Source organism: Oncorhynchus mykiss, chromosome 20 (assembly GCF_057628025.1).
Source record: "Oncorhynchus mykiss isolate SJ-2025 chromosome 20, ASM5762802v1, whole genome shotgun sequence".
In the NCBI taxonomy this organism is placed as follows: domain Eukaryota; kingdom Metazoa; phylum Chordata; class Actinopteri; order Salmoniformes; family Salmonidae; genus Oncorhynchus; species Oncorhynchus mykiss.
The window spans coordinates 15,709,894-15,724,938 of record NC_143041.1 but is presented as its reverse complement, the minus strand read 5'-3'; the positions used below and the strand labels follow the sequence as shown (position 1 = coordinate 15,724,938).

Genomic DNA, 15,045 nt, shown 5'->3' with positions numbered 1-15,045 from the left:
GAGAGAGAGAGAGAGAGAGAGAGAGAGAGAGAGAGAGAGAGAGAGAGAGAGAGAGAGAGAGAGAGAGAGAGAGAGAGAGAGAGAGAGAGAGAGAGAGAGAGAGAGAGAGAGAGAGAGAGAGAGAGAGAGAGAGAGAGAGAGAGAGAGAGAGAGAGAGAGAGAGAGAGAGAGGAGAGAGAGAGAGAGAGAGAGAGAGAGAGAGAGAGAGAGAGAGAGAGAGAGAGAGAGAGAGAGAGAGAGAGAGAGAGAGAGAGAGAGAGAGAGAGAGAGAGAGAGAGAGAGAGAGAGAGAGAGAGAGAGAGAGAGAGAGAGAGAGAGAGAGAGAATAGAGATGGGGGATATAGGAGGAGGGGAAAATAGGTTATAAGAACGTGAGGAGTGAGAGTAGGAATGGAGAGAATATGAGTGGGGGAAGAAGATATGGCACATTTTATAGAACACAAAGAAATAGATCAGGGAACAGGAAGAAGAGGCGAGAGGTGACCTGAGGCGAGAGGTGACCTACCTGTGTTTTGCACCTCGTTTAAATAACTGTCATCAGCTACCACCTGAGAGAAGAGGAACACATCAGACATAGTTTCAGATAACACAACCTACTGTCAATGTTTCACATCATATCTGTTACAGAACAAATCAATTCGATATAGACCCCCATGACCTTGCCTAAGACCCGAAGCCTGTTACAGGCTTTAGCTCAGTGGGCTTGTCTTGTGGCGTGCCGATGATGCAGGTGAAATCCCTACCAGTCACATAGACAAACATTACAGACACACAAGCATACAGAACACAGAGGCCTGGGTACTGAACAGTGGAGGCTGGTGTGAGGAGCTTTAGGAGTGTTGTAATTGCTGTAATGGAATAAATGGAACCATATGTTCACATGTTCCATATGTTTGATGTTTTTTTTTATACCGTTCCATTAATTCCATTCCAGCTGATACAATGAGCCCATCCTCCTATAGCTCCTTCCTTCCACCAGCCTCCTCTGGTACTGAATAACCGAGTTTTAGACAGTTTCAGATGATATCTGACAGAATGCTGTGTAGTGCAGTCTCTTAGAGTCACAGAAACCAGGTCAGAGTCGAGAGGAGAGAAGGAAATGGAGGAAATTCTCTGACTGTTTCTGCTGATACTATGTACGGCAGGGTAGCCTAGTGGTTAGAGCGTTGTACTGTTGTTCTGCCCCTGAACAGGCAGTTAACCCACTGTTCCTAGGCCGTCATTGAAAATAAGAATTTGTTCTTAACTGACTTGCCTAGTTAAATAAAGGTTAAAAATATATATATATATATATATATATATATATATATATATATATATATATATATATATATATATATATATAGTTAATCAGAAATAGTCAGAGAATTTCCTCCATTTCCTTCTCTCCTCTTGACTCTGACCTGGTTTATGTGACTCTAAAAGACTGCACTACACAGCATTCTGTCAGATATCATCTGAAACTGTCTAAAACTCGGTTATATATATATATATATATATATATGTATGGTATTTTACACCCTTTTTCTTCCCAATTTTGTGATATCCAATTGCAATCCAATTATGATCTTGTCTCATCGCTCCCCAATGGGCTCTGGAGAAGCGAAGGTCGAGTCATGCGTCCTTCGAAACATTACCTGCCAAACCACGCTTTTTTAACACCTGCAGCTTAACCTGGAAGCCAGCTGCACCAATGTGTCGGAGGAAACACCGTTCAACTGACGACTGAAGTCAGCCTGCATGCGCCCGGCCTGCCACAAGAAGTCGCTAGAGCGCGATGAGCCAAGTAAAGCCCCCCCGGGCCAAACCCTCCCCTAAACAGGACGACGCTGGGCCAATTGTGCATCACCCTATAGGACACCTGGTCACGATCGAAACCGGGGCTGTAGTGACACCTCAAGCACTGCGATGCAGTGCCTTAGACTGCTGCGAGGCTCGGGAGGCCCCTGTTTCTGCTGATACTGAATAAAAGAGGACTCAGATAACATCTATAAATGTTTCACCCTCTTCATCTTGACTTCCATTGTAGCTCACTTTGAATCAAACACATACAGTATAGGCCTGGACTACCAAGATTGGCATGACAACACTAGGCTAAATCATAAATAAACAGTATACAGGCTTATCTTTCTTGTGTTTTTCATGTTTTACAGCACTAGGCAAATGATTCCAAAAAGGGTTAATTGGCTTCTAACCATAGCAGAACCCTTTTTGGTGCTACAGTATATGGAACCGTTTTTTGAAGGTTCTATTAAGAACCATGCTCATAAGGTTCTAACTGAAACCTGAATGGTGCTATGAAGAACCCTTTCCTAAGGTTCGATAAAGAACCATTAAAAAAAGGTTCTATATAGAACCAAAAAAAGGGTTCCGCTATGGTTACAACCCTTTTTGGGGCAATATAGAACCGTTTTCGATGGTTCTTAATAGAACCTGTATGGAGAAAGATTCTTTATAGAACCATTCTCAATATCATAGGTTCTTTGTAAAACCATACTGGTTTTGTTGTTCTGATTTAATAGCCATATTATATTGTTAAAATTCCATAGGTTTTATAATTGTGTTTATTAACAAGTTGCTCTGGAATGGCTGGGGGTCCCTAGTGATGTCATGTTTGATGCCAGAGCTCCGAGGCATGCGTCGAAATTGCTAAGCAGTGTACTTCAAAGCAGTGTGCCGATACCTGTATCACTTTATCAGAAACACGTGATCAATGACGTCCGAAGCTTCGTCCCACACGTGCGCTACGGGGTGTGGGGCATCATCTATAACACCAGCATGTGCCACTAGTGAACACTGTGTCGCTCAAAGCCTTGCGTAATTAACCTATTTTCAACACCCATTGGCTGGAAAACCTCAATGCTTCAGGAAGCTTAATTTCCCCATCACTAAGGGTCCCCAAGGAGAGAACTAAGAACTACTGACTTAATCAACTGTTCTCAATTGTCACGAGGCCATACATGAGTCTGTCACAAGGCACCATCACCAGCCATTGTCATATATAACATGTAATATCATAACACAGCAGATTAGATCAACTGGGATGGTACTCACTCACAGTTGTACAAAAAAGAGCAGACAACAAACCATCCCCCCAAAAATTCTAATTAGCCACCGCCCCTACATTTTAATCAAATCAAACCCAATTTTATTGGTTGCATACACTTACTTAGCAGATGTTATTGCTAAATGCTTGTGTTCCTAGCTCCAACAGTGCAGTAGTATCTACAATTCACAACAATTCATACAATCTAAAAGTAAAACAATGGAATTAAGAAATATATAAATATTAGGATGAGCAATGTCGGAGTGGCATTAACTAGAATACAGTAGAATACATTATATACATATGAAATTAGTAAAACAGTATGTAAACATTTTTAAAGTGACCAGTGATTCCATGTCTATGTACATAGGGCAACAGTCTTTAAGGTGCAGGGTTGAGTGACCGGGTGGTAGCCGGCTAGTGACAGTGACTAAGTTCAGGGCAGGGTACTGGGTGGAGGCTGGCTAGTGATTGCTATTTAACAGTCTGATGGCCTTGAGATAGAAGCTGTTTATCAGTCTCTCGGCCCCAGCTTTGATGCACCTTGATGCACCACTCCGCCAGGGACCTCACCTCCTCGCTGTAGGCTATCTCATCATTGTTGGTAATCAGGCCTACTACTGTTGTGTTGTCTGCAAACTTGATGATTGAGTTGGAAAGATGCGTGGCCACGCTGTCATGGGTGAACAGGGAGTACAGGATGGGTCTGAGCACGCACCCTTGTGGGGCCCCTGTGTTGAGGATCAGCGTAGTAGAGGTGTTGTTTCCTACCTTCAGCACCTTGGGGCGGCCCGTCCAGAACCCAGTTGCACAGTGCGGGGTTCAGACCCTGGGCCCCAAACTTAATGATGAGATTGGAGGGTACTACGGTGTTGAAGGCTGAACGAAGTCAATGAACAGCATTCGTACGTAGGTACTGTATTCCTCTCGTCCAGATGGCATAGGGTACAGGAACAATGGTGGTCATCGTGAAGCAAGTGGGGACAGCAGACTGGGATAGGGAGAGATTGAATATGTCAGTAAACGCTCCAGCCAGCTGGTCTGCGTATGCTCTGAGGACGCGGCTAGGGATGCCGTCTGGGTCGGTATCCTTGCAAGGGTTAATTAACAAGCTTAAAAGTCTTACTCACATCGGTCACAGAGAACGAGAGCCCACAGTCCTCGGGAGCGGGCCACTGTGTGGGCGGGCGAAGAAGGTGTTTAGCTTGTTTGGAAGCAAGGTGGCGGTGTCACGGCGTAGCTAGTTTTCCCTTTGTAATCCACTTTGTCTCTGTACTGACGTTTAGCCTGTTTGATTGCCTTACGGAGGGCATAACTGCAGTGTTTGTATTCAACCATATTCCCAGACACCTTGCCATGGTTAAATGTGGTCGTTTGCGCTTTCAGTTTTGCACGAATGCTGTCATCTATCCACATTTTTTGGTTTGGGTAGGTTTTAATAGTCACAGTGGGAACAACATCCCCTATACACTTCCTGATGAACTCAGTCACTGTGTCAGTGTATACATCAATGTTATTCTCAGAGGCAACCTGGAACATATCCCATTCCGTGTAATCAGAACAAAAGCATGGATTCCGATTGGTCAGTCCAGCGTTAAATAGACCTTAGCACGGGTAATTCCTGTTTGAGTTTCTGCCTATAGGAAGGGAGGAGCAGAATGGAGTCCTGATCTGATTTGCCAAAGGGAGGGCGGGGGAGGGCCTTGTAGCAATCACGGAAGGGAGAGTAACAATGTTCAAGAGTTTTGAAGCGCAATGTGTTGATAGAACTTTGGCAGCGTTTTCCTCAAAAATGCTTCATTAAAGTCCCCAGCTAAAACAAATGCGGCCTCAAGATATGTTGTTTCCAGTTTGTAGAAGGTCCAGTGTAATTATCTATCATTATAAGAGGAAAGAACCCTTTTTTGAAAAGCAAATAACCATTGAAGGGCTCAAAGGGTTCTTATGATCAGTGTGGTTCCACCCCTATTACTAGCCTGTTCAACCTCTCTTTCGTGTGATCTGAGATTCCCAAAGATTGGAAAGCAGCTGCGGTTATCCCCCTCTTTAAAGGGGGGGAACACTCTTGACACAAACTGCTACAGACCTATATCTATCCTACCTTGCCTTTCTAAGTTCTTCGAAAGCCAAGTTAAAAAAAAGATCACCGACCATTTCGAATCCCACCGTACCTTCTCCGCTATGCAATCCGGTTTCCAAGCTGGTCATGGGTGCACCTCAGCCACGCTCAAGGTACAAAACGATATTTTAACCAACATCGATAAGAAACAATACTGTGCAGACATATTCATTGACATGGCCAAGGCTTTCGACTCTGCCAATCACCACATCCTCATCGGCAGACTAAATAGCCTTGGTTTCTCAAATGATTGCCTCGCCTGGTTCACCAACTACTTATCTGACAGAGTTCAGTGTGTCAAATCTGAGTGACTGTTGTCCGGGCCTCTGGCAGTCTCTATGAGGGTTCCACAGGGTTCAATTATTGGGCAGACTCGCTTCTCTGTATATATCAATGATGTCGCTCTTGCTGCTGGTGAGTCTCTGATCCACCTCTACGCAGACGACACCATTCTGTATACATCTGGCCCTTCTTTGGACACTGTGTTAACAACCCTCCAGACGAGCTTCAATGCCATACAACTCTCCTTCCGTGGCCTCCAACTGCTCTTAAATACAAATAAACTAAATGCATGCTCTTCAACCGATAACTGCCTGCACCTGCCCGCCCGTCCAGCATCACTACTCTGGATGTTTCCGACTTAGAATATGTGGACAACTACAAATACCTAGGTGTCTGGTTAGGCTGTAAACTCTCCTTCCAGACTCACGTCAAACATCTCCAATCCAAAGTTAAATCTAGAATTGGCTTCCTATTTTGCAACAAAGCATCCTTCACTCATGCTGCCAAACATATCCTCGTAAAACTGACCATCTTACTGATCCTCGACTTTGGCGATGTCATTTACAAAAGAGCCTCCAACACCCTACTCAACAAATTGGATGCAGTATATCACGGTGCCATCCGTTTTGTCACCAAAGCCCCATATACTACCCACCACTGCGACCTGTACGCTCTCGTCGGCTAGCCCTCGCTTCATACTCGTCGCCAAACCCACTGGCTCCAGGTCATCTACAAGACCCTGCTAGGTAATGTCGCCTTATCTCTGCTCGCTGGTCACCATAGCTGCACCCACCAGTAGCACGCGTTCCAGCATTTATATCTCACTTGTCACCCCCAAAGCCAATTCCTCCTTTGGCCGCCTCTACTTTCAGTTCTCTGCTGAAAATGACTGGAACGAACTACAAAAATCTCTGAAACTGGAAACACTAACAACTACCTCTTCCTCTACTGTATTTATTTATTTATTTTGCTCCTTTGCACCCCAGTATTTCTACTTTGCACACTCATCTACTGTCAAATCTACCATTCCAGTGTTTTAATTGCTATATTGTATTTACTTCGCCACCATGGCCTATTTATTGCCTTTACTTCCCTTATCTCACCTCATTTGCTCACATTGTATATAGACATATTTTTCTACTGTATTATTGTATTGACTGTATGTTTGTTTTACTCTATGTGTAACTCGGTGTTGTTATATGTGTTGAACTGCTTTGCTTTATCTTGGCCAGGTCGCAGTTGTAAATGAGAACTTGTTCTCAACTTGCCTACCTGGTTAAATAAAGGTTAAATAAAATAAATAAATAAAAATAGAACCATCACCCTTCCCTTGAGGAACCCACGTGTTGTAGTGTGTAGGCTTGGTTAAAGATGGAGATTATTTCATGACAGTCAACAACAAGAGTCACTGTGTTCCCTTTCAAAGTACAACAGTGCTAGATTGTTGAGATGTGCAGTCAGCATGCAAGATCTGATGGATGTTTTGATCTGGTTTGTAGTTTAGAAGAGTCTCTCAACACTACATGAAGTCATAAGAAGGGCAATGATGGCCCTTAGTAGTCTATTGATGTTAGGGAAAATGTCAGGGCTGCAGCTGTCCAAAACCTCAATAAGGGATGGGAATTCCTTTTCGGTGCAGTTTCTGAATGAACAGGGTAAATTCAGCATCCATAACAGAGTTATGATAGTGATCACATGGGGCCTGAAGTGATTATTTCAGTGCAAAAGTCCTAGACCCTGGCAGACAGGCCGCTGCCGCCAGATATGGGCAGCATTTTTGTTACATGCATTTTAAATTTATATTTAAATGACTTCTGAGTATTTTGTCATTTGTATAACGCTGGGATGAACTACACTGTTTTGTAATAAGAAACTTTCGAGAACTGTAATATGTATTGTCAAAATGTTTTTTTTAAATTCTATACCATTTTTTTTTTTTTTTTTACAGCGGTTCACAATTTTGTGGCCCCCTTTCACCTTGCATTGGTATCAGAAGTGTAATGGTACAACGGTGTGATGAGAGCAGCTGATAAATGAACTAAATATACAGTGCATTCCAAAAGAATTCAGACTCCTTGACTTTTTAAAAACATTTTGTTACGTTACAGCCTTATTCTAAAATGGATTAAATTATTTTTCCCCTCATCAATATACACACAACATCACATAATGACAAGGTAATTCTTTTGGGGGGAAAAACAACAACAAAAAAACACTGAAATACCTTATTTATATACAGTTGTAGTCGGAAGTTTACATACACCTTAGCCAAATACATTTAAACTCAGTTTTTCCCAATTCCTGACATTTAATTCTAGTAAAAATTCCCTGTCTTAGGTCAGTTAGGATCACCACTTTATTTGAAGAATGTGAAATGTCTAAATAATAGTAGAGAGAATGATTTATTTCAGCCTTTATTTCTTTCATCACACTCCTAGTGGTTCAGAAGTTGACATACACTCAATTAGTATTTGGTAGCATTGCCATTAAATTGTTTAACTTGGGTCAAACGTTTCGAGTAGCCTTCCACAAGCTTCCCACAATAAATTGGTTGAATTTTGGCCAATTCCTCCTGACAGAGCTGGAGTAACTGAGTCAGGTTTGTAGGCCTCCCTGCTCGCACACGCTTTTTCAGTTCAGCCCACATATTTTCTATAGGATTGAAGTCAGGGCTTTGTGATGGCCTCTCCAATATCTTGACTTTGTTGTCCTTAAGTCCTTTTGCCACAACTTTGCAAGTATGCTTGGGGTCATTGTCCATTTGGAAGACCCATTTGCAACCAAGCTTTAACTTCCTGACTGAGATTCCTCTTGAGATGTTGCTTCAATATATCCACATAATTTTCCTACCTCATGATGCTATCTATTTTGTGAAGTGCACCAGTCCCTCCTGCAGCAAAGCACCCCCACAACATGATACTGCCACCCCCGTGCTTCACAGTTAGGATGGTGTTCTTCGGCTTGCAAGCCCCCCCTTTTTCCTTTTTCCTCCAAACATAACGACGGTCATTATGGCCAAACAATTATATTTTTGTTTCAAAAAGTACGTGCAGTTGCAAACCTTTTTTTTATGGCGGTTTTGGAGCAGTGACTTCTTCCTTGCTGAGCAGCCTTTCAGGTTAAGTCTATTTAGGACTTGTTTTACTGTGGATATAGATACTTTTGTACCTGTTTCCTCCAGCATCTTCACAAGGTTCTATGCTGTTCACTGCACTTTTCACAACAATGACATTCATCTGTAGGAGACAGAACGCGTCTCCTTTCTGAGCAGTATGATGGCTGCGTGGTCCCATGGTGTTTATTCTTGCGTACTATTGTTTGTACATATGAATGTGGTACCTTCAGGTGTTTGGAAATTGCTCTCAAGGATGAACCAGACTTGTGGAGGTCTACAATTATTTTCTGAGGTCTTGGCTGATTTCTTTTGATTTTCCGATGATGTCAAGCAAAGAGGCACTGAGTTTGAAGATAGGCCTTGAAATACATCTACAGGTACATTTCCAATTGACTCGAATTATGTCAATTAGCCTATCAGAAGCTTCCAAAGCCATGACATAATTTTCTGGAATATTCCAAGCTGTTTAAAGGCACAGTCAACTTAGTGTATGTAAACTTCTGACCCACTGGAATTGTGATACAGTGAATTATAAATGAAATAATCTGTCTGCAAACAATTGTTGGAAAAATTACTTGTGTCATGCACAAAGTAGATGTCCTAACCGACTTGCCAAAACTATATTTTGTTAACAAGACATTTGTGGAGTGGTTGAAAAGCGAGTTTTAATGACTCCAACCTAAGTGTATGTAAACTTCCGACTTTGCTCTGAGAATTGAAATTGAGCTCTGGTACATCCTGTTTTCATTGATAATCCTTGAGCTGTTTCTACAACTTGATTGGAGTCCACCTGTGGTAAATTCAATTGATTGGACATGATTTAGAAAGGCACACATCTGTCTATATAGGTTCCCACAGTTGACAGTGCATTTCAGAGCAAAAACCAAGCCATGAGGTTGAAGGAATTGTCCGTAGAGCTCTGAGACATGATTGTGTCGGGGCACAGATCTGGGGAAGGGTACCAAAAAAGGTCTGTAGTCTTGAAGGTCCACAAGAACACATTCGCCTCCATCATTCTTAAATGGAAGAATTTTGGAACCACCAAGACTCTTCCTAGAGCTGGCCATCCGGACAAACTGAGCAATCGTGGGAGAAGGACCTTGGTCAGGGAGGTGAGCAAGAACCCAAAGGTCACTCTGATACAGCTCCAGAGTTCCTCTGTGGAGATTTGAGAACATTCCAGAAGAACAACCATCTTCGAAGCACTCCACCAATCAGGCCTTTATGTAAGCCACTCCTCAGTAAAAGGCACATGACAGACTACTTGGAGTTTGCCAAAAGGAACTTGAAGGACTCACAAATCATGAGAAACAAGATTCTCCGCAGTAGACGTCACGAAGAATGCGCCGATATTGCTAGCACCTTTAGCTAGCGTGGCCTTCTTGTGCATTTCTGTGGATGCATGCGGAGTTTGGTCATTCTCCCCTCCATGGCCAAATGAGAATTCCTGACGGCATAAAGTACAGAAAGCTTTCTTCGAGTCACCACTGACAGCCTTAACCCACTGCTTTTTTGCTTCCTGTTGTTTGTTGTAGCTGCAGTCTTTTTTTTTTTGCCGGTTTATCCATATTTCCTTGATGTGCCAAACCGACCGAACAACATCAGAAATAACTTTGCAGGAATTGGCACGTTTACGCTATACTGTGATTGGATGAATATATGGGACAAGGGAGATCAGGTATGGGACAAACCAATTTAGCCCAATATGAGGGACATCCCGGCTAATACGGGACAGTTGGCAACCCTATGGGCAAGGCCCTTCCATTGCTTTGCCTCTGACACACACAGATTTACATTGAGCATTTAGTTATTTCGCACAGTTTCCCCAAAGTCTGTCCTGGGTGCTTTGGCATTGCTCTGGTTAATCATACTATACAGTGAACAGGAGTTTCTGATGAAAATCTAACATGCTGATATCTCCACTCATATCAATGTCACGGTTATCATACTGATAGAGAAGCATTCAGATGTTACTTGATCTGTTCCAATATCCACACTAGCACACCACTTTGAATGAATCAGTATATCGAGCATGCATTCTAAACGGTAAAATTGTGTTGGTATTGGAACATACTGGTAGCCTTCAATCTGCACGGCACAGGTGACTGCACAGCCACACAGAGACGGGGTTACAGAACCGGTACAGACACACACAGAGATATGCACCACAGGACTGTCAGCCAAGCCCACGGAGCTCAAGTAATAGCTCTGGGAATTGACAAGTCTTCAGGTCTCAGGGCAAGGTTTCTCTTCACATGGACGTGTTCACTTGATTCACGATTCACCAAACCAGCTCTGTTACATTAACACCACACTCAACACTCACGTATCTACATGGTTTCATAAATAATACATTACAAACCTTCTGATTTATTCAGAAAAAATAAAACATTAAAATAGATGAATTCACTGATTAATTGATGGACCACTTAATTGATATATGCCTCATAGGGTTTGAGGAACCAAAGGGGTTTATAATTCCTCAGCATTGATGATTAGAGAGAATTGCAATCTACAATATTGACACATAATCAGTGTCTTGTAACATATGGTTTACACAGCTGATCTGGCCTCTGAGGTGATCTACTTCTAATGACCCTGGTCTGGATGAAACATGGCTTCACCCATGACCCTGACCCTGTCACAACCAGCCATGGCCTATACACACCGCACAGGTTTTGACTATGGTACACAGCTACGGACGAAAGTGACCTTTCGTGGCAGGTTAGCAGCATTAATGTCACAGGTTAGGAGAATTAGGCTACCTGAGGTGGCAGGTAGCCTAGTGGTTAGCATGGTAGCCTAGCGAACCGAAAAGTTGTTAGATCATATCCCCGTGCTGACAAGGTAAAAATCTGTTGTTCTGCAGTTAACAAAGGCAGTTAACCCATTGTTCCTAGGCCGTCATTGTAAATAAGAATTTGTTCCTAACTGGCTTGCCCAGTTAAATAAAGGTAAAGGGTTAGCTAAAAGTCTTTGCTAAGCAGGTGCTTTATGTATAACCTTTTTTTTTAAGGTCTATAAAGAACCAAGATCATTAGGTTTTAAATGGAATATTTGTTTACCCTTATTTATCCCAGTAACAAATTCCTATACAATGACAGCCTGTGGACTATAGGATTTATGGTGCTATAAAGAACCCTTTCCTAAGATTCTATAAATAACCATGAATAAAAGGTTATATGTAGCACCCCCCAAAAAAGGTTTGCTATGGTTACAGCCCCTTTGGGGGATAAAGAGAACCCTTTTTGATGGTTCATTATATAATCTCTATGGAGAATTATTCTCTAAAGAATTTTTGCTAATCTCAAAATTCATTTTTCAATCCTTTTGAAGAACCATCATTTCTTTTAATCCTGGTTAGCCATATTATATTGTTGAAATTCCTAAAGGGTTATTATTGTTTAAATTAACAAATTGAGTACTACGTGCTAACTGTACAACAGCGTTGGGTCCCTGAGGAGAGACTTGAGAACCACTGATTCAGTCAACTGTTCTTAGATGACACAAGGCAATACATGAAACTGTCACTGACCATAGTCTTTTTCAACGTAAATTCCCGTAACTCAACACATGATATCAACTGTAATGTCACTCACTCACGATTGCACAAAAAGAGCTGCGAGCAAACCACGCCCCAAAATATTCTAATGAGCCACCGCTCATACATTTTAATTATCGCTAAAAGAGCAAAGAACACTTTTCTTAACGGCAAAGAACCATTGAAGGGCTCAAATAGTCAGAACCATCCCCCACCCTTCCCAAATAAGCCTTTTAGTGTCCAATCTAACAACAATCCACCTCACATCACTCCCCCCATTTCCATCCAATCTCCTTATCTAAAAGATTCACGTTGAGAGATTCATTCGACAGTAATATAATACCCACTCTGAATGATCTGTATGAAAGGAGAACCTCGAATATGGCCCAACAGTTAAGCATATCCTATAGGCAATAGGGCTACATTGCGTCTCAATAAGGCTTTATGATTATAATATAAACAGGCCACAACCCAACATCATACATATTGTAGATGCAAATGGTGTAGATGCGCTGTTGGAAGGCTGAGGGAGGTTGATTGAATTGCTGCGACAAAGGGCAATAGCGCGTGGTGTTACCGTTCATCACTGGGGCGAGTTCCTGTGATAGCCCGTTATGAGGGAACCGTGTGTGTGTGTGTGTGTGTGTGTGTGTATGTATGCGCGTGTGTGTGCGCGCTCGCCAATAAGGAATGAATGTACCTACATTCAAACTGCTTTGTCCAGCACATTAGTCTCTACCCCTTGACGTAGCCGAGCTATAGGCTAAAATAAAGTATTGTTGAAATAGAAAATCATAAAAAAACGCAACTGAACGTATACGATATTCCATAATACTGTGATTCCAACCATGATGACATGTAGGCTACACACTGAAAAATGAGGATTCCTCAAGGGTTCTTTGGGAACGGTGATGGTTATATATGGAACCATACTGACCCAAACAACCCTTTAAGCCCGTCAATGGTTATTTGCAGTTCAAAAAGGGTCCTTTACCCTTTTAGTGATAATTAACATGTAGGGGTGGTGACTCATTAGAACATTTTGGACCGATTGAGAATGATTGACTAAGTCAGAAGTTCTCAATTAGACACCCAGCTGTTCCAGAGCTTTATAGAACCTTCAAAAAAGGTGCCATATAGAAGAACCAAAAGGGTATTGCTATGGTTATAAGCAAAGGACCTTTACTTGGCCCTATATTGAACCATTTGTTTTTAGTGTGTAGCACCTAGCCTATAATGACCGTTATGTCGGTGGAGAAAAAATGGGGCGCACCTTGAAAAGAAAAAGGACCATTGTTGTTTTATTTAACGTAAGCTATTTCTCCAGGTTAATTTCATCTAGGTTAAATCAGTTTTGTAAGTTCGACCCGGCCCAAGATAACCGCAAGAGTAAACATAGGCTACATGCTGGCCATGAAATGGTGAGAAAATAGGGAGCACCTTGAAAATGAACGCAATTATAGCCACTAAACACATACAGCAAGTGATCATAGTAGCTTACCTCTGAAAGCACTTGGAGCCAGAGGCAGCTGAGACCGATCAGAAGCATCATTTTCCGGGTGGTTAGATCCATCCTGGCCGCTGTGTCAGTGTCATAGGCTGATAAAGAAACGGCACACCTCTCCCATCTCTGTCCCATAAGACCGCTATTCTCTGCCGCGAACGGACTCGACAGCGGATGCCAAGAGAGCTCTGTCTCTGGCTCATTTGCTCTCTATCTCTCTCCCTCTCGCTCGCGTGCTCTCTATCTCTCTCGATGTGATGGAAGAACACACACATTTCTTCTACTGAACAGAAACAAACACATACATCTACACTATATATACAAAAGTATGTGGACACCTCTTCAAATGAGTGGATTCAGCTTTCAGCCACAACCGTTGCTGACAAGTGTATAAAATCTAGCCCACAGCCATGCAATCTCCATAGACATGCAGTGGCAGTAGAAGAGCTCAGTGACTTTCAACGTGGCACTGTCATAGGATGCCACCTTTTCAACAAGTCAGTTCAAATTTCTGCCATGCTAGAGCTGCCCTGGTCAACTGCAAGTGCTGTTATTGTGAAGTGGAAACATCTAGGAGCAACAACGGCTCAACTGTGAAGTGGTAGGCCACATAAACTCAAAGAACGGGATCGGCGAGTACTGAAGCTCATAGCGCGTAAAGATTGTCTCTCCTCAATTGCAGCACTCACTACCGAGTTCCAAACGGCCTCTGGAAGCAACTTCAGCAGAAGAACCGTTTGAATGAGGAGCTTCATGAAATGGGTTTCCATGGCCAAGCAGCCGCACACAAGCCTAAGATCACCATGCACAATGCCAAGTCGTTGGTTGGAGTGGTGTATTGCTCACCGCCATTGGTTTCTGTAGCAGTGGAAACACGTTCTCTGGAGTGTTGACGCAAGCTTCACCATCTGGCAGCTCGATGGACAAATGTGGGTTTAGAGGATACCAGGAGAATGCTACTTGCCCCAATGCATAGTGTCAACTGTAAAATTTTATGGAGGATTATTATTCAATGGTCTGGGGCTGTTTTTCCAACCATGTCTCTGTAACTCCAAGAATATAAAAACTGTAAATAATGCTACATAATTCAAGGATAAGATTATTTAAAAAATGGAGGCATTTATATGCAAAAGAAATAAGGCAGTCTGTCAAAATATATTTTTCTGGGTGATGTCAGCAATTAAATCTTTCTCAAGATAATACTTACAGGTAGACAAAAGACACATTATTCCAGAAAAAACATTTATGTCAGGATCACTTCCACATCAAAAAGTATTGCTATGGGAGTCATTTTCTCTTATCAAATCAATCTTAAATTGGTCAATGGAATGTGTAGCATTTGGTGTAATTTATATTCCATCTAGATGTTCCAGACATTGCTATACCAAACTCTTCCTCATTGAGAAGATGGAAAATGGTTCAACACACATAGATTGTG

At 42.3% G+C, this 15,045-nt stretch overlaps 1 protein-coding gene across 1 annotated transcript in view; it reads right to left on the bottom strand.

Annotated features, from left to right (window-relative positions):
• LOC110498948 (neurotrypsin) overlaps window positions 1–13,896 on the bottom strand; it is a 40,791-nt gene extending 26,895 nt beyond the window's left edge. The window contains exons 1-2 of the mRNA XM_036955741.2: window positions 13,605–13,896; window positions 506–548 (exon numbers count right to left, since the gene is read on the bottom strand). Coding sequence (XP_036811636.2) covers window positions 506–548; window positions 13,605–13,742 — 181 coding nt within the window. The 5' untranslated portion in view covers window positions 13,743–13,896. The remainder of the gene's footprint in view (window positions 1–505; window positions 549–13,604) is intronic.
• Between the last annotated feature and the right edge of the window lie 1,149 nt (window positions 13,897–15,045).